Source organism: Quercus suber, unplaced genomic scaffold (assembly GCF_002906115.3).
Source record: "Quercus suber isolate HL8 unplaced genomic scaffold, Cork oak 2.0 scaffold_766, whole genome shotgun sequence".
Taxonomy (NCBI): domain Eukaryota; kingdom Viridiplantae; phylum Streptophyta; class Magnoliopsida; order Fagales; family Fagaceae; genus Quercus; species Quercus suber.
In genome coordinates, this window is record NW_027070202.1 from 59,606 (window position 1) to 78,781 (window position 19,176).

The following is a 19,176-nucleotide window of genomic DNA, read 5'->3' on the forward strand; positions in this document are numbered from 1 at the left end:
GCTTATGAATCAAACTTAACTACTTGCACTATCATAATACAAATACAAGAAACCAACTTTGCTTAAAATTATATTTTATCATTGCACACGTGCAATATTGCACTAGAATTAAATTACATATCAAACACCTATATACATTATGATGATCATATCACGCAAAATTTAACATGGCTTAAATCCTCAATAGCATTTGCCACACTTGCATTGCTACTATTCCTTTCCCTTTTTTTATTCCTCTATCCCTATTCTTTTGATTCTTTCTACACTCGTGAATTTAATGGCTATTTTTTCAGTAAACTGACTGATTATAATTATATGGTGGATGATAAAAAAAAAATAAAAAAGGAGAGGAAATATAAATAATTTAATGATATGGAGGATGTAGCTAAATTTAAATTTTGAATAAAATAATATGAGAAGAAAAAAAGTAAAAATAAATGATATAACAATAAACACCAAATTATCAAAAGCATGCTATGTAATATAATAATAACATTTTTTATATACTATCTTTAATCCTTCGTAATGCAATATGATAATATTCAACAATCAAAGTGAACAAAAAAAAAAAAACATATATAAAACACAAAATTAAATTGCACCAACCTAAAATAAAGTTCTAAAGAACACAAAATTTATTAACCTAAAACAGATATGCAAGAAAAATTGAAAATCCACCAAAAATTGAGACGGAAATAATTTTTTTTATGAAGGAAATTATGCACAAAATAGAAGAATGAATGACAAATTTATGCTAAGAGAATGATAATAGAAGAAACAAATAAAAGAAGATAACAGGAAAAAGGAAGAATGATATTAGGTAGAGGGTTTGGGGATATGAGAAGGTAAAGGGAATGAGAAAGGTTGGAGAAAGTGTAATATATTATGTGTGGACAAGGATCCAAATGGCTGACGAAGTTCATATGGAGGTGAACCTCGGGAATTGTAGGTGAATTGTCTTAGAAAGTATACACTTAACTCATGCTTGAGCTGCACAACCATATTTGACAAGAGCGCTGAGGACATCTGCCTAACCTCGGAATGTCAAAGGGAAGAGTCAAAGGGGCACAGGGAAATCAGAGGGGGAACAAAGGTAACTTAGTATTGAACAAGGAAGAGAAGAAAAAGGAAAGACGAAATGGTCATCCCTTCCACATTAAAACACAAAAATAATCTTATCAACCAAATTAGAGTTCTAAAAAACACAAAAATTTATCAACCTAAAGTAGAGATGCAAAAAAAAATAAATAAATAAATAATCCACCAAATTAAAAATTGAGAGAGAGAGAGAGAGAGAGAGAGAGAGAGAGATAACCTTTTTATGAGGGAAAACTATATAAAAAATGAAAGAGAGGATGACAAATTTATAGTAAAAGGTTGTGAACAAGAAGAGACAAAATAAATGAAGATAAAAGGAAAGATGAATAGTAATATTAAGGTAGAGAGTAATGGGAATAGTTCTGCTTTTAATCTGATATTTTAAAATTTGTAATTTTTTGCACTTTTGCAGGCCAAAAAAGAAGAGAAATTTCGACCTAGGAGGCTAGGACCAAAAAGGCGCCCCGTCACGCTTCATTATCAAAGCATAAAGAGCCAAATTCTGCCAGTTGTAAGCAACTGTTCAAGCAAAAGGCGCCTCCTTCACACTTCATAATCAAAGCATAAAGAGCCAAATTCTGCCAGTTGTAAGCAACTGTTCAAGCAAAAATTGAAAGAAGCAAAGGAGAGTACTAGTGGGACAAGTCCCAATTTAATCAGTTAGCACAAAGCCAAAGCCAACACAACTATGCTTTGAATTAAATCAATTACTAAAAGTTCATGTCAACATAGTTATTAAATTTGACCCGCCCCGGCCAGTTGGGCCAATAATTCAACGAAGTGCTATGTAGCACGGGTGCGTTTCCGGATTCAGGTGTGGTCGGGACTCAGCAATTTTTAAAAAAGTAGGTGAGGGTGCGGCGATTAAAAAATTATTAAAATATTTTTATTTATATTTTCTATATATTTTTACTATTAAAATAGTCTTAAAAACACCATTACTATGCTTGATTCACAAAACAAAGAAAGAAGAAGGCAAGAAACACATTACTATGCCTCAGAGGTGGAAATATTTCAGTTGTTCCAACTAGATTCAAGGCTGATTTTAGCATGTTTCGATCGCCAGCCGATACGACCCGATATGGCGATACGGCCCGATTCTGGCCGAATTGGCACAGAATCGAAGTCGAGTCGACATGAATCGAGCCAGTCGGCGCGAATCTGAGAAAAAAAAAAAAAAAAAAAAAAAAAAAAAAACAACACAAAAAAAGACAGGCAACCGCAACGGAAAAACCAAACACGACGTAAAACTATGTGCAAACCCCCTAAAAAAAAAAAAAAAAACCTAAAAGAGAACCAAAATAAGAAGACAAAAAAAAAAAAAAACTTACAAAATTTTCAAAAAAAAAAAAAAGAAAAAACAAAAAACAAAACAACAAAACAAACATAAAAAACGAAAAAAAAAAACAAGCAAAAAAAAAAAAAAAAAAAACAAAAAAAAAAAAAAAAGAAAAAAAAAAAAAAAAAAAAAAAGCTCATACCTCTACTTAGTTTTAAAAAATAATAATATATATATTGAGGTTTGCACTGCTTTTATAGTGTTCATGATTAACTTTGTAAATTTGGAGGTAAATTATCAACATTTGAGTTTGACTGTTTGAGTTTAAGTTAGACTTGAGCATCCACAGCAGGTGTGGCAAATGTGCCAAATGCTAAATATTTGGCACATTTGCCACACCAAACACAAAAATGGAGCTTTATGAGATGTGCCAAATCTCAAAAATTATACAACATTACTACAGTACCGTTGCAAATTTGCAACGGTACGAATAGATGTTGCAAAATTTATATTGTTTTGTATTCTCTTTTCTTTCTCCTCTCTCTTCATTTTTTTCTTTTCTTTGCTCTCTCACTCTCCGGTTCCCTCTCTCTTTGACCAGTCCAGGATGTTCATCGGCAGCGACGACGGCATAGCTCTGAGACGATCTCACCCACGCTCCAGCGATGACGGCGTAGCTCCGACGACAATCTCACGCACGACAACGACGTAGCTCAATCTCACCCACGCTCTAGCGACGACGGCGTAGCTCAATCTTACCCACGCTCCAGCCACGCTTGATCTCGCCGATCTCACCCCGAGGCCGCCGTCAATCTCACCCTCTTCCCTCTCCTNGATTTCAAAATATAGAAGGACCATAAAGATAATTGCTTACAAAATATTTCAAAATGCAGGACATTGGCTAGTCATACTCAATTACAATCAAAACAAATTTTGTCAATGCCTTGCTAGTACCATTTGAAACTGGTAAGGATGACAAAGCCAATTCATGAGAAACGGAAGGAAATGCAAAGATGACAAAGCCAAGTCGTGAGAAACAGAAAATCTTCTCATGTGAAACATTGAAACGGGAAACTAAGGAAGCGCCAAAAAAAACTAAAAAGGAAAGCTGCACTTGCTTTTGTTCAATGAACCTACTTAACTAATTGGAATCATGTTACCCTGCTACCCCAATAAATTTTCATTTTGCCTCCCTCTACGGTTGTTTTCTAAAAAATCCTAGTGATCAGTGCAGGCAAAAAAGGTTAGCAAGAGAGCAAGGTTCCACATTCAAGCTATGCAGAATTGGATGAGAGATCATTTCTTTAAAAGAAGAAAGGGAAGGGAGAAACCGTTTCTTTAGAATGGAAGCAAGCTACTAGAGAAGCTGGTTGTCTCTTGCAATGGCAAGCCTATTTCCATCCGCACCTTCTCTGCTCAAGAGCTCTGCCTAGCAACCAACAACTATAATAATCGTTGTTGCTTTTTTGGGTATAAGGGTTCTCTTGAGGGACAAATTGTTCTCATTAGGAAATTTCATGAATCAAAATCCTGGTTCCATTTTGCCATCAATGATATAGTGATTTATGCACAGATGAGTGCTCACAGTAATGTATTAAAGTTTGTAGGGTGTTGTCTTCAGACTCCATGTCTCAATATGAATTTGCTACCAATGGTTTTCTTATGGATCAAATTTATGTCTCACGTGGTACTGAACTACAACATCAGCCCATGGTGTGGGGAGCAGGTTAAAAATTGCATGGTAGATTGCTCATGCAACTTCCTATCTCCATACGGCCTTCCAAAGACCCGCCATCCATATCTATATCTAATCTATATTTAAATAATAATATATATTGGAGAGATAGAAATGTGAAATAGTTTTAGAAAATGTTTAACGTATTAAAGGTAACTTTTTTTTTCTCCAAAAACATTGCTTTATTGTATTTTAGGCCCCGAAAGTAGTTGTTTCTCCTTTTCTTTGGCTTTTACACTTTTTATATATGTTTTCTATGCTTTTGATATTAGGGAGAGAAAGTTTGGATATTGTGAAAATTTGTCAAATTTCTAACATAGCTTATGTACAAAATTTTGTCACTAAATATTATATGAGAAAGGATATTTTTATGCTTCAACTTTTAAGTTCTTGATTAATATTGTTTTGTTTTTCATTCTTTCTTACAACCCTACTTTAGGTTGACGAATCATTGTGTTTCTTATAACTCTATTTTGGGTTAATACTTATTGGAGCTGTGTTTTTTGAGTTCCCTATCACAACTCCTTTATGCTCTTTCTCCCTTTTATAGCTTTGGTTTAATTTTTGTTTGAGTTAATACTTAGTCATTTTGGAAGTGAGAATTTGAATATATATTAAAACACAGTCTTGTCTTTATATTTGAATGTGCCTATCAATTATTTGAGTAATATCAAATGTAATTCTGTGATGAGTTTTGATAAACATGATAATTTTCTTTAAGAGAATGAGACATTTGAATAATATATTTGAAACTTAAGAAACTTTAGTTGTAAAGAAAAAAAAAAAGGAAAATATCAAATTGATCCTGTTCCATCCACTTCAGTCCATCTGGTCTACTTCCATCCAATTCAGTCCAATTCGGTCCATTCAATCTATTTCATTTACTTCGGTCTAATTTGGTCTACTTCGGTCTACTCAGTCTAATTCGGTCTATTTGGTCTACATCTGTTCAATTCGGTCTATTCAATTCAATTTGGTCAATTCTGCCCACTTTGGCTCATTTGGTCTATTCAGTCCATTTCAGTTCACTTCAATCAATTTGGTGTACTTAAGAATGGAAAAATACAACTTTTGGTTGAAAGTACTATCAATTATTTGAGTAAGATCAATTGTAATTATAGGATAAATTTTGGTTATCATAATAATCTCCTTAAGAGAATGAGGAATAAAAAATAAAAAAAAAAAAAAATTGAGTAATAACTTTAAAAATTAAAATTTAGATGTACTAAAAGAAATTAGGTAAATAATATAAAATAACAATAGTTAAATGAATATGGACATTTCAAAAATGAAAAATTATATCAATAAAAAAAGCATTAAAAAATTAAAAAATTATATATTTGTAAAAATAGAGTGATGAAAATTACCTTTTGAAATTGTTTAATTTTTAGGAAAAACAAACTATCTACAATAAAATTTAGATAATAAATTATACATATTCGGTATAAGTTTACTATGAGTTTTGATTATCATAATAATCTCCTTTAAGAAAATGAAAATTTGAATAATTTATTTGAAACTTAAGAAGTTTAGTTGTACAAAGGAAAAAAAAAACATAGCATATTATAACATAATTTGAAGAATATGGACCACCTTAAACTGGAATAATACCAATCAAACACATCTAAAATAATAAAATGATATATTGGTAGAGATAAAAAGATGAAAAATAATTTTAGAAATTGTTTAATTTTCATAGAAAACAAATTATCTTCAACAAATTTTAGAGTACAAATTATACATTATATTACAATTACAAAATGATTATCTATTCTTACACATCGTGTGGGTCTGCAACTAGTTAATATAAGTATGGAAAATATCTTATTAGATGATGATAATTTCCCAAATTGTCCAACTAGTTTAAAGCATCAAGCAACGTAACGGATAAAAGTGATGTATATAAATTTGTTCAGCTCCTTCTAGAACTTTAAACAGGAGAGGATTACGGTAATATAACTCGTTTGACAATTGATAAAGATTCTAATTTAATAGCATACATGCATAGTCATACTCAAGGACTCTGTATAAATGAGATTGTGGATCCAGCAATTTTGGTTGGGAATCGAGGTGCTAGTTTAGAGCACTAATTACAAGCTGTGCAGTACCTTGCCTTGACTTGTACAGAGGAAGATCCACACATTAAAAAAAAAAAAAAAAAAAAAAAAAAAAAAAAAAAAAAAAAAAAAAAGGCCAACTATGGTACATGTCACCAAACAACTCAGGCGGATTGACAGGTTCGTTCCATGCAACTAAGTGATGATAGAGGTTGCATAGCAATTGCAATCTGTGATTTGGAAGGCAATACAGGAGCTAGTTGGGTCATGAAAATTCTGTGGGTTTCAACAATAGCAGCAGCAGCTCAAGCTAATTTGGGAATGTTGTTGTGTCCATAACATTACTCATCTTTATATATTCACCAATATGAATAGGTATCATTATTCTATTACAGCTTCTTGTATCTCTTATAATACTGATTCTTGTTACATTGTAATAATCATTACAACATGCCAAACATGTCCTAAATTTTTTACTAAAAATTTACACTATAGAGCACGCAATTACTACTATGTGTCCCAATTATCTTTACGTCAATAAAGTTCATTGCCTTCCCATAAAGATAAAATAAAAATAAAAAAGAACAAAGGGAATGTGTAAGTCAAATAATGAGATTTTCAAAATATTATTCTTATAAAAAATTTTATTAAATGGTGTAACCAATTTTTATAGGATTAATATTTAAAAAATCCGACTTTTAGATTATAGACATTTTTATTCCACTCTTCCAACATTGTAATTTCTTCTTTGCCATCTTGTTCTTTGAGAAAAACAAAATATGTTCCTAGCGCATGGAAGATTGAACATGGCTCTCCAGATTCGTCGACACTGTACATTAATCATGTCTTCTGTATCTAAACAATCTCTAACTTCACTTTTTTTGCGTTTTTTTTTTTTNCTCCTTAAGAGAATGAGAATTTGAGTAATAACTTTAAAAATTAAAAATTTTAGATGTACTAAAAGAAATTAGGTAAATATAATATAAAATAACAATAGTTAAATGAATATGGATCATTTCAAAAATGAAAAATTATATCAATAAAAAAACATTAAAAAATTAAAAAAATTATATATTTGTAAAAATAGAGTGATGAAAATTACCTTTTGAAATTGTTTAATTTTTAGGAAAAACAAACTATCTACAATAAAATTTAGATAATAAATTATACATATTCGGTATAAGTTTACTATGAGTTTTGATTATCATAATAATCTCCTTTAAGAAAATGAAAATTTTGAATAATTTATTTGAAACTTAAGAAGTTTAGTTGTACAAAGGAAAAAAAAAACATAGCATATTATAACATAATTTGAAGAATATGGACCACCTTAAACTGGAATAATACCAATCAAACACATCTAAAATAATAAAATGATATATTGGTAGAGATAAAAAGATGAAAAATAATTTTAGAAATTGTTTAATTTTCATAGAAAACAAAATTATCTTCAACAAATTTTAGAGTACAAATTATACATTATATTACAATTACAAAATGATTATCTATTCTTACACATCGTGTGGGTCTGCAACTAGTTAATATAAGTATGGAAAATATCTTATTAGATGATGATAATTTCCCAAATTGTCCAACTAGTTTAAAGCATCAAGCAACGTAACGGATAAAAGTGATGTATATAAATTTGTTCAGCTCCTTCTAGAACTTTAAACAGGAGAGGATTACGGTAATATAACTCGTTTGACAATTGATAAAGATTCTATTTAATTTTTTTTTTTTTTTTTTTTTAGAAAATTCTCTGTTCCTAGCATGACTACTACCCTGGTAATAGTGTAATACACCCAACTTCAATTTCACTATTTTAGTGTCGCATCCTTTCATGTAAAAAGATTATCTTGACAACGACCTGATAGTAAAACATTCATATACACGACAGTCATGAACTCAGTTGTACAAGGTTAAATATTAAAAAAACCAGCTCTTAAAGTCCGCTTAACTTTCCATGACCGCTCTTTCTAAAAAAAAAAAAAAAAAACTTTCCATGACCGCTGTTACTCACAGTGAACGCTAGACTCAACTGATTGTGCCTCCCACTTTGATTACTCCATTTAAGGCACAATCAAAATGGAGTAATCACAGTGAATGCTAGACTCAACTGAATGCTAGATTCAGTTGATTCATGATTTTGCCTCCTATTCTGATCGAATTTATGTCTCAAGTGTTACTATACTACAATATCAGCCCATGCCGTGGGAGAAAAGGTTAAAGATTGCAAGGCAGATTGCTCATGTTATTTCCTATCTCCATACTGCATTCCATAGACCTGTCATCCATATGACTATAGATATGTACTTATTAGATGAACACGATGTTCCCAAATTGTCCAACTTTTTAATTTCTGTATCAATACCTAAGGCGAAACTGACATGGAAGCTTATGAGGGCATTCGGAATACAAGGTACTGCACCCCTGAGTTTAGAGCATCAGGCAAGGTAACAGAGAAAACTGATGTATATAAATTCGGTGGGCTACTTCTAGAACTTTTCATTGGAAAGGACTCTGATGTAATAACCCAATTGCCAGTTTATAAAATATTGGTAGCATACCCCGCTCAAGGTAGTTGCATAAACGAGATTGTGGATCCTGCAATCACGGCAGATGGGAAAGAGAGTGCTAGTTTACAGCGGCAGTTACAAGCTGTGTTGTACCTTGTTTTGATATGTACAAAGGAAGATCCACAGAGAAGGCCAAGTATGGTAGATGTCACCAAAGAACTCGGGCAAATTGAGAGGTTTGTTCCAAGACGAATAATTATTTACTTACTTGGATTCATTTATGTATTATTATGTCATTATTAGCTTAAATTAAGTAATGTCAAATGCTATGATTTTTTTTTTAAAATTTTATAATTCAATAGTTACAATGGTGTCTTGCACACTCTGCACACATTAAGAGGTCCAATAAGAGCTACTAGGCTCTTGGCCAAATGCTAGGATGACAGAATGATACAATGAATTCCTTTTAATTATGATATACAACAAAGTTTCAGATTTGCCCTTGCAAAGTGGTTATATAATATCCTTAATGAGTTCGTCCCGCTTTCGCAAATAGCTTGAATAACCATGGAAATTTCAAGTTTGGACTTACCCATGCAAATAGATTCACATTATTGCATATACAAATGTTTTAGTCACGAGAATTAGAAAAAATTACTTGATTTTTAAACAAATGGCCATGGATGGAATTTAGACTAGTTAACTTAAAAGGCTTATTTGATGAAGAGCCAATCAACTCCATTATCAAATCCCCATTGCTATTTAGAAACAGGCCTGATAAACCAGTATGCATCTTAAATAATAAAGGCGAACTTTCTATCATATCAGCTTATGGTATTTCTCAATCACACAGGTTCGCACAGGCGGATGAAGAGCTTTTGGGAAGTTTGAGGATATAAAGCTTCATGAGCGTTTTCAAATATCATTGTGGAAGAGTATAGTCATTCCTCCAGTTCATGTTTTAAATGAGCAGGTCACCAAGGAGCAGTTTATTCTTATGGCAGCAATAATTATGGATTACATTTGGAGGCTGCGAAATCAAGTAATGTTGGAGAAACAAAAAAATAAATTTCCAAGCAATTCCTTTTGAAATTTCGCATCAGCTTGAAGAGCACGCTTCTGCATCATTGAAGAGGAATATTTCTAACGCTGAAAGTCAAGCAGTGAACAAAGCCTCCGGAAGGCCTCCTAATGCTTAATTGTGGTGCAGTTGATTGATAACAGAACTTGTATAGCAGTTTAAAACTTATATTTATTAATGAAATATAATGTGTGTGGTTAAAAGTTATAATAATATTCTCTCAATGTTGAAGAACTCAACTAGCTTTCACTAAATTGATTAATAACAACGGAAATCTGGACTGTTATCTTCATATAGCCTAGTAAAGCACTGTATCATACTAGAGTTGTTAGCCAGGAAGTCATTAATATCCTACAACTTTTCTCACCATGCTAACATTTTTTCATGAAATCCAAATATTATTTACAGTTCAGAACCTACAACTACTGGATTGCTACCTCTGAAAAAAGTATGTGAAAAAATGGCTACAATAATCTGCCTAGAGATAAGAAGATAATTCTTTCTTCATGTTGCTTCAAGTCTTATCTAACCACTAAATTGCATATAATGAAGTCAGTGTGGATATTCTTGTGCATGAGACTAAGGGAAAGAAATGGTTTAAGCATGTTGAAGTGGAAGCAAGACATAATCATCATTGTTTAAGGAACTTTATTTATTTCAAGAATTAAGTATACCCAACTATGTCCTGCTGCTATCAAATGGTCCATGATGGAAACATTCCTTCACAGGTCAATAATGTAAACCTTGGAGATCATAGCTGAAAAGCGAAACTTTGCTCAGTGAGATATGTTCATACATACCTTCTTAATAACAGCGTCATCAGGGATAACCACATGGCATTCGCATCCATAGGCAGGAGCAACTATACCATGGCCTGATAATAAAAAATAAAAAATAAACAAAAATTTAAAAAAGCATACAAATAACAATATAAGATTCCTATGATTTCCAATTCTTACCATTACCAATTCTTCAAAATAGCTGTTGAGTATTATGATTTGTGCTTGATGGATTGATAAAATTCAGTTTCCAGAAAATTCTCAACTAAGCCAGATACTTAAATTAATCTCAGTTTACTAAAACTTCTAGTTTGTTGAATATCCAAACAAAGATAAATAAAACCCCAACATTAAAATTTCATTCTTTTACCCTTAAATCATTACAACAACACCAGTCAAAGAAGTATAGGTAACAGATATTTACCTCTTGGTCTTTTTCAATGATTTTTACCGCAACTCCATCTTTGACACTCCCTCCAGGATTCAAAAACTCACACTCCTCAAGAATCTGAACAACCCCACAAACAGACCATAAAAAGCAAAAAAAAAAAAATCCTTGGCATGAAATTTGAAACTTCTCTCAAAATGAAAATTTAGATGACACCCAGATAATGAACTGAACCAAATAAAAATAATTGGTAAAAACGAAAACTAAAGAAAACCCAGATGATAAAATCAAAGGAAAATTGAAAAAGTCGAATGCTTTTTGTTTACCTCGCAACCAGTGGCTTCGGAGAGGCTGTCGGTAGGAATCAAGGGAGTATTTCCAATTGCATCAATAAGCCCATTCCTGAGCTTCTTCTTCTTCTTCTTCTTCTTTCAGAGGGCCAAGTTGGTTTTTTTTGGCTCTGAACAAGTAGGAAAGCACCGCCATGGATATCGCAGCAGCAGCGAAATAGCGCCTATGGTTCTCAAGACGCTATTGTAGCGCTTCGAAGTCGAACCCACGGCCTCGTACCAAAACCCTTATTCAAGTGTCCTAAATATTAAAAGTTTAGAGCGTTCACTTCAGCACTTTTATAATGACGTAAAATATATATTTTGAACAATTTTATACATTTTGAGTAAAAAAATATTCATATTATATCATTGAGTGTAAAGATGGGTAAAATATACATAGTCAGTGTAAATGAACAGTAAATCGTGTATATTTACACGATTACTGTTCATGTGTATCCGATTTTTTTATTCTTTTTTTCTCTCTCCTCTATTAAACTGTAACAAACTAGTGCGAAGAAGAAGGCACCAGCACCACCACCAAACTACAACAAACCCAACCACCAAACCCAACCCCACCACCAAACACCGCAACCTAGCATAGAGAATTAACCCAAAATCAACACTACCTAACCACCAATCAATCACCACCACCACAACCTATCCAGACCCATGATATTTCAATCACAAAATCAACCAAAATCAAACAAAAAATCAAACCTTCAATGGAAAACTCAACAACTTAGAACCCAAAATCAAACTTTTAACAGAAAACCCATCAACCTAAACCCAAACTCAAATCAAGGCCACTGTCACCACTGCCATGGAGAGCTTGCTGCTGTCATTAGACAGAATCTTTTAGAAAAGATGATGTGAATGCTCTAAGGAGTTACTTGCAATTCCTTCAACTATTTTCAAACCTAATTTTAAACTAAATATTGTGAATGCTCTAAGGGGTTACTTGCAATTCCTTCAACTATTTTCAAACCTAATTTTAAACTATATATATATATATATTCTTTTTTTAGCTGAATTTTTTTCTTGAACTATTTGAAATAAGTAAATAACCTTCCTACTCTTATCAATTTTCGTTAAATTTACAAATTTTAACGGAATTTAATTTTTTCCTATCAAAAATATAGTATGTAAAATACCAAGCATATCCTTAATTAAATAAACTAATCATGCTTTAAAAAAAATTAATCACATTGTGTCTCTCTTCCATGCATGGAGTTTCTTTTTCAGGGTGGATCTTTCTTCCCCCAACTAGTCCTAGCGAGTACCCACCCCACCCGTCCCACCACATTTAATTTTATTTAAAATACATCATACATTTAATTAAAACTCATAAAATATTAAAGAACAAGTTTTAACATTGCAAAACCTTCTTAATTCATAACAATACAATAATTCACTATAAATAAATTTTTTAAAAAAATAATTCAAGTATTGAGAAACACAAGAAAAAAAAATCAAACATAACAGTACAACAATTAAAAAATATTAACAATTTAAATCTCTTAAAATATAAATATTAAATTGAAAGTTATCAAAAATTTAAATCCTGAAGGCTATGCCTTATTAAAATAAAAAAATAAAAAAAATAAAAAAAAAAACTTAAATTTTTTTTTTAATTGTACAAATATAAACGGGTGCAGGGGGAAATAGCCTATGCACCATATTTTTAGGTCCATCCAAACTTTTGTAATTAACTCTCATGATTGGAGTTTTCTGTCTTGTTCTTCGGCCTCCTTCTCTTTTGTTTATGACTTGTCATGCTCTGCTTCTTTTGGTCTTCGGTTATGCTACTATTTAACTTTCAGTATCCAAGAAAAAAACTACTAATTATGCTTCAAATTCTTTGTCATCTCCTCTTGTTTGAGAAATAAAATTTGGTCCTAGTGTATGAAAGATTTAACATGGTTCTCCAGATTCAATGACACTGTACAATAAATCTAAACAATCTCTAACTTCTCTTTCATTCGTTTTTTTTTCCTTCTTTTTTTACCTTTTTCTATTTCAATTTCTTTTAGAAAATGTTAATGTTCCCAGCATGACTAATATTCTGGTAATACACCCAATGCACACTCCAAGTAACAATCCATCTCACTCCCTTCTTGCTTTAACCACATGCAGATTGGGCTGTTTCTTTCATCGTCCTGGCTGTGACAATGGAGGAGTTGGAAAATCAATGGCAACATCTCACATTGACAGAGGAGGAGGGTACTGATCGCTGGTCATGCACTAGTTGGAAAATTCTATACAAGGTGACAAATAATCCAATGGCAGTGGCTGTGCTCAGCCCCGCTGATATAGCACAAAATCTTTGCTGGATAATAGTACGAGACAGAAGCTTTGAGAGGTTGAAATCTAAGGTATGTTTTCTTCTGTGACTAAAAGATACAAACTTTGACTTCCTTTTATGTGAACCCTCCGAATGTGTCATAGACTGGTACATTGCATGAATAAACGAGTCAAACGTGTAACAGTGCTGCTACGGGAACACGCGGTGTGTAATAAATTGAATTTTCCACACGGATCCAAATTGTGAGCTAAGTTTGACTAAGTGGTGTTTATTGGCTATTGGGAAAGCCCCACTTACTTTCCATGAAACCTCCCTGAACTTTCTTCATCAATTATAAGCCCAATGAATCTCCCTCCCTCCTCTACACCACTATTCTTACAATTCCCAGTGAGCAGAGTAGGCACAAAAGGGTAGGCTAGGGAGAGAGCAAGGTTCCACATTCAAGCTATGCGGAGTAATTGGTTGACAGATCATTTCTTTAACAAAACAAGAAAGGAAAGAGAGAAAGCGTTTCTTGAAAATGGAAGTAAGTTACTGGAGAAGCTGATTGCCTCTTGCAATGGCAAGCCTATTCCCATCCGTACCTTCTCCGCTCAACAGCTCCGCCAAGCAACCAACAACTATTGTGAACATCTGGGAAAGTATTGGTACAAGGGTTCTCTTGAAGGGAAAATTGTTCTCGTTAACCGATTTTCTGGTTCAGGGGCCCATCTTACCATTAATGATATAGTGATTTCTGCACAAATGAGTGCTCACAGTAATGTATTAAAGCCCATTGGGTGTTGTCTCGAGACTACACCTCTCATTTTAGTGTATGAATTTGCTGCCAATGGTTTTCTTGCAGATCAAATTTATGTCAAACGTGTTACTGAACTACAACATCAGCCGATGGTGTGGGAGAGAAGGTTAAAGATTGCAAGGCAGATTTCTCATGCAATTTCCTATCTCCATACTGCCTTCCCAAGACCTGTCATCCACATGTTTATGCATATGCGTGATATCTTATTGGATGAACATGATGTTCCCAAATTGTCCAACTTTATTTATTCCATATCAATCCCTGAGGGTGAAACTGACGTGAAAGGTTTTTGGGGCATTCAGAATGTAAGGTTCTGTCCCCCCGAGTCTAAAGCATCAGGTAAGGTAACGGAGAAAACTGATGTATATAACTTTGGTAGGCTTCTTCTAGAACTTTTAACTGGAGAGGATTCTTATAATATAACCCGATTGACAATTGATAGAGCATCTAACTTAATAGCGCACCTGCATGACCGTGCTCAAGGTAGTTGTATAAACGAGATTGTGGATCCTGCAATCATGGCAATTGGGAAAGGAGGTGCTAGTTTACCACGGCAGTTACAAGCTGTGCTGGACCTTGCCTTGACATGTACAGAGAAAGATCCACAAAGAAGGCCAACTATGGTAGATGTTACCAAAGAACTCAGGCGGATAGAGAGGTTCGTTCCATGACTCGCTATTTTCTTGGGTTCATCTAATCATCTCTTAGCTATATACTATGCCAGGATGATAGAATGAATTTAATTATGATATATAAAATGAATTTTAAGTAATTTTCCCATGCAAAGAATCATGTGGTTTGTGTAATATTCTTCATGAGTTCAACCGGCTTTTGCCAATGACTTTAATATAGAGATTTCAGCAAAGAGCTCAGCTCAGGTAGATTGAGAGGTTCGTTACATAACTAATTATTTACTTAACCTGGGTTGATCCAATTATCTGTTTCGCTATGTATAATGAAGTTATTAGCTTAAACTAATTGATGTCAAAGGCTGGGGGTGAAGAATGATATAATGAACTAGTTTTAATTATGATATAAAAACAAACTTTCAAATTTGCCCGTGCAAAGAATCATATTGTTATATAATATTCATAATGAGTTCAACCAACTTTTGGAAATAGCTTGAATAGCCATTGAAATTTAAAATTTGGACTGGTATGTAATTTACCCTTGCAAATAGATTCTCATTATTGCACATTCAAATGTGTTAGGAATGAGAATAAGCAGAGTTTACTCGATTTTCAAACAAATGGCCATTAATGGAATTCAGACAAGTTGGCTTATTTGATGAAGCCATTTATTAATTAAAAATATCCCATTGCCACTGATCAGAAGTAAGACTAATAACCGATTTGCATCTTAAGGGGATTTTTCTATGAGATCTGCCTATAAATTTCTCAATCACACAGGTTCACACAAGTGAAGGAAGAGCTTCCGGGAAGTTTGCGGAATTCAAAGCTTCATGAGCGTTTTGAAGAGCATGCTTCTACATCATTGAAGAGAAATGTTTCTAATGATGAAAGCCATGCTGTGAAAGAAACCTCTGTAAGGCCTCCTAAAGCTTAATTGTGATGCAACCGAATGATGAAATAGCTTGTATAGCAGTTCTGTGATTGGGAAGGCAAGAAATATCTGTGGGTTTCACCAATAGCAGTAGTAGCTCAGGTTTTTTTTTTTTTCTTTTTGGAGCATTTAGATTTCTAAAGAGATGAAATTGCACAAAGTTATCATTGTGGCCAACCCTTAAGGTACGTATTGATGCTATAAGAACAGGTAAATAGATTGGTATTGGCAAAGGAGTTTGTTGTTCTTTTGTTGGGACTAAAAGGAATGCAAGCGAGGTAGCTCATAATTTTAGTAACTGGGCTGTGTGTATAGTGGTTCGTAGGGGGGGGAAAGACTTTTGTACTGTTTGGTTGGTTTGGGTATAAAGTTTTCTATTTCCAGCACACAAAAAAAAAAAGGTCTTTTTTTTTTTTTTTTTTTGAATAACATACTGCCCCACAATTGATCTTCTAACTGGTATAATTACAGTTAACTCCTTCCCTTTGAATGAGATGAAGATTGTTGTCCTGAAAAGAACAAACAAAAAGTCATTATTCTAACAAACAGAGATGTGCTTAATCCTGCTCTAGTGTTACTGTTCACACTAACTCATTTGATGCCCAAAAACTCTAATATAATTGCCTTGGGCATCAATCTATGCTGAGACATATTTAGCATTGTAATACATACACGGATGTCTCATTTTACTATCACAAAGGATAGTCACAAACAATAGCATGAACACACATGCAAACAAAGAGTTTTTTATGCAGACACTGGATGATGGAGGATGGACATTAAGATTTATTTATGAATTATAAGATGTGTGTGGTTATAACAATATTCGCAAAAGGCTTATTAGATTAAAGGCAGAACTTAGTTGAATTTCAAAAGGCTTCCTAGTTTACAATGGCTTAAAGGTTAGAGATTAAAAGGTTCCAAGCCAAGCAAGATAATTAGTATTCATTGTTTATTTTTTTAAGAAAGATGCTCTAAGAGTCGTATTTACAATAAAATGAACTACTTGCTCGAATTAGTCTCACAAACTTCTTTTCCCCTGACATTACAGAATTAACCATTAATGTGAATTTGGGTAGAAAATTCATTAAATGTCTTATTGCCCCACAATTGATCATAATAACTAGTATATTGCCTTAACAGATTAACTCATTTCATTTCTCTTGACAAAATAATTCCAGTTGTCCTTGTATACACCTCTGAACAAAAATACATATTGTTGTCCCAAAAAGAATGAAACAAAAAATGAATTGGAAGTGAATTTGGCTAATAAACAGATATTTGCCTGCTGCTCTAGGGTTATTGTAAGAGAGTGAAACAAAAATTGACATTATCCTGACAGAGAGATATTTCTAATCCTGCTCTAGTGTTGCTGCTCCAATATGTTGTCATCTACAAAAATTTGGATGACACCTTCTACCGGAGATAAACACAAATATAAATTACCAAAACTAAGTCCTAAACTTTGCAGGAAAAATATGTAGTCGCATAGACCTGCTCAAACTTTGGATGGAAGTGACAAGAAACATCTAAGTCAAAGCTCTTGGTCACACTAATTCATCTGATGCCCAGAAACTCTAACCCAGTAGCCTTGGGTGTCAATCCATGCTGAGACAGACATTGTAAAACTTACTTAGATGCCTCATCCCACTGTCACAATAGTGTGACCAGGACCCATTGATTGTGCCACTCAAACACAATTCATGGTCGATGAACTTCCAAGAAAGAGCCCATCATTCTTCAAAAGTAACCCGATAAAAGTTCAAGCACATAGCATGAAAACATACAAAACTTAATTGTATTCTAGCCAGGGAAATGGATGAAAGGATGGAATTGTTTTTACATTTGGACTATTCCATTTCCCTGTTTATTATTTTTTTATTTATTTTTAAATGGATATGAGTTTCTGAAATTAGTAAATTATTTTGTTTTTTTCCCCATGTTATCTTAGGGTAATCGGAGAGATGTTATAGGTAATTAATAGACTGACAAGTAAGTCTGAAGAGACGAAATTAAGCAGCTTAACTTTTTCTAAATCAGATTTATTAATCCAGTTCATATATAACTCATGCTTATATCTTTTGCAAACGTATAAGTTTCAGTTTTCTTTTATATCATCTTCTGGACAAGGTCCGAATGCAATGCATGCAAGGGTCTTTTAATACAGTTTGCCAGTTTGTGTATGTTAGAGATAAGATTACAATGTCAAAGGCTAACATTTTCTCAATTGTGGCTAGTGTGATAATTATCTTATTAATCTCCTCGATCAAAAATGGAATGTCATTTGTTGAAGGGTGGGAACATAATATTTTTACATATAAAAATGGAACATGGACCAGCTGTTGATTTTAGTGCCCATTGTGGACAACCAAATTTCTCGGTTCGAAATAAGTCAAACAAGTAAAATAGTGTCACAAATGTGAATTTGTATTGATGAATGTGTGGTACAATTCTCTGTAATTACAAAAGAGTTATCCTCTGATTCGATCTCCTTGAAAGATTTGTTAATTGGATTTGTGGTAATGTGATTTTCACTTGAACACAAAGTATCCTTCAATTTGGTTGAAGGATGGATCGAAGATTGTTGAAACGGAATTACAATGAATCTTTGGCTATGAGCTTGTTAAAAATCCTTTGTTCTTCACGTTCTTCGTGTGTTCTTCGTGTTCTTCGTGTGTTCTTCGTCTTCGAAAGTTTGTGGTGGAAGTTCTTCGGTGCTTTAGAGGCTTGAATCCGTAGAGCTTCAATGATTTGTGGTTTGTGAGGTTTCTGGAGGCTTTTGAGCTTGATTCCAGTGAACTTTGAGATTTAGGAATATGATTTGATGATTCCTCTTCGAATGTTCTTTGTATTCGAAGGTTTGTGGTGGAAGTTCTTCAGGCTTTAGAGGCTTGATCCGTAGAGCTTCACTGATTTGTGGTTTGTTGATGTTTCTGGAGGCTTTTGAGCTTGATTCCAGTGAACTTTGAGATTTAGGAATATGATTTGGATGATTCCACTTCGAATGTTCTTGGTATTCGAAGGTTTGTGGTGGAAGTTCTTCGGGGCTTTAGAGGCTTGATCCGTAGAGCTTTACTGATTTGTGATTTTTGATGTTTCTGGAGGCTTTTGAGCTTGATTCCAGCAACTTTTGGATCTAGGCGGATGATTTGAATGATTTTCCTTCGAATGTCTTTGTATTCGAAGTTGAAGTTCTTGAAGTCTTGGAGCTTTAGAGCTTGGTTCCGGCAGAGCTTTCTATCTGAGG

The 19,176-nt window shown here is 33.3% G+C and overlaps 2 protein-coding genes and 1 long non-coding RNA gene across 5 annotated transcripts; 2 read left to right on the forward strand and 1 right to left on the reverse strand.

The window, feature by feature from the left end:
- Positions 1–905: 905 nt before the first annotated feature.
- LOC112036249 (serine/threonine-protein kinase ZRK1-like) lies at positions 906–9,584 on the forward strand. Its single transcript, XM_065767026.1, has 6 exons — positions 906–929; positions 1,511–1,609; positions 3,720–4,196; positions 8,297–8,588; positions 8,732–8,921; positions 9,539–9,584. The coding sequence occupies exons 1-6, from the start codon at positions 906–908 to the stop codon at positions 9,582–9,584; spliced, it is 1,128 nt and encodes a 375-aa protein (XP_065623098.1).
- Positions 9,585–10,372: 788 nt separating this feature from the next.
- Positions 10,373–11,520, reverse strand: LOC136064800 (uncharacterized). The gene is made up of 3 exons (XR_010626445.1): positions 11,260–11,520; positions 10,970–11,053; positions 10,373–10,640 (listed from the first exon to the last, which is right to left on the reverse strand). It is a non-coding gene; the product is annotated as an uncharacterized LOC136064800 (long non-coding RNA).
- A 2,221-nt stretch (positions 11,521–13,741) lies between these two features.
- Positions 13,742–16,319, forward strand: LOC112036250 (serine/threonine-protein kinase ZRK1-like). Of its 3 annotated transcripts, XM_065767021.1 has the most exons (3): positions 13,839–14,705; positions 14,850–15,024; positions 15,776–16,319. In XM_065767021.1, exons 1-3 carry the CDS (start codon positions 14,015–14,017, stop codon positions 15,930–15,932), a joined length of 1,023 nt encoding a protein of 340 aa, XP_065623093.1. In that variant the 5' UTR covers positions 13,839–14,014; the 3' UTR covers positions 15,933–16,319. The 3 variants fall into 3 exon arrangements, 2 of the variants coding, with proteins under 2 accessions (XP_065623093.1, XP_065623092.1); XR_010626443.1 differs by lacking the exon at positions 15,776–16,319 and having other exon boundaries at positions 13,742–14,705; positions 14,809–15,231; XM_065767020.1 differs by having other exon boundaries at positions 13,842–15,024.
- The last annotated feature ends 2,857 nt before the right edge of the window (positions 16,320–19,176 follow it).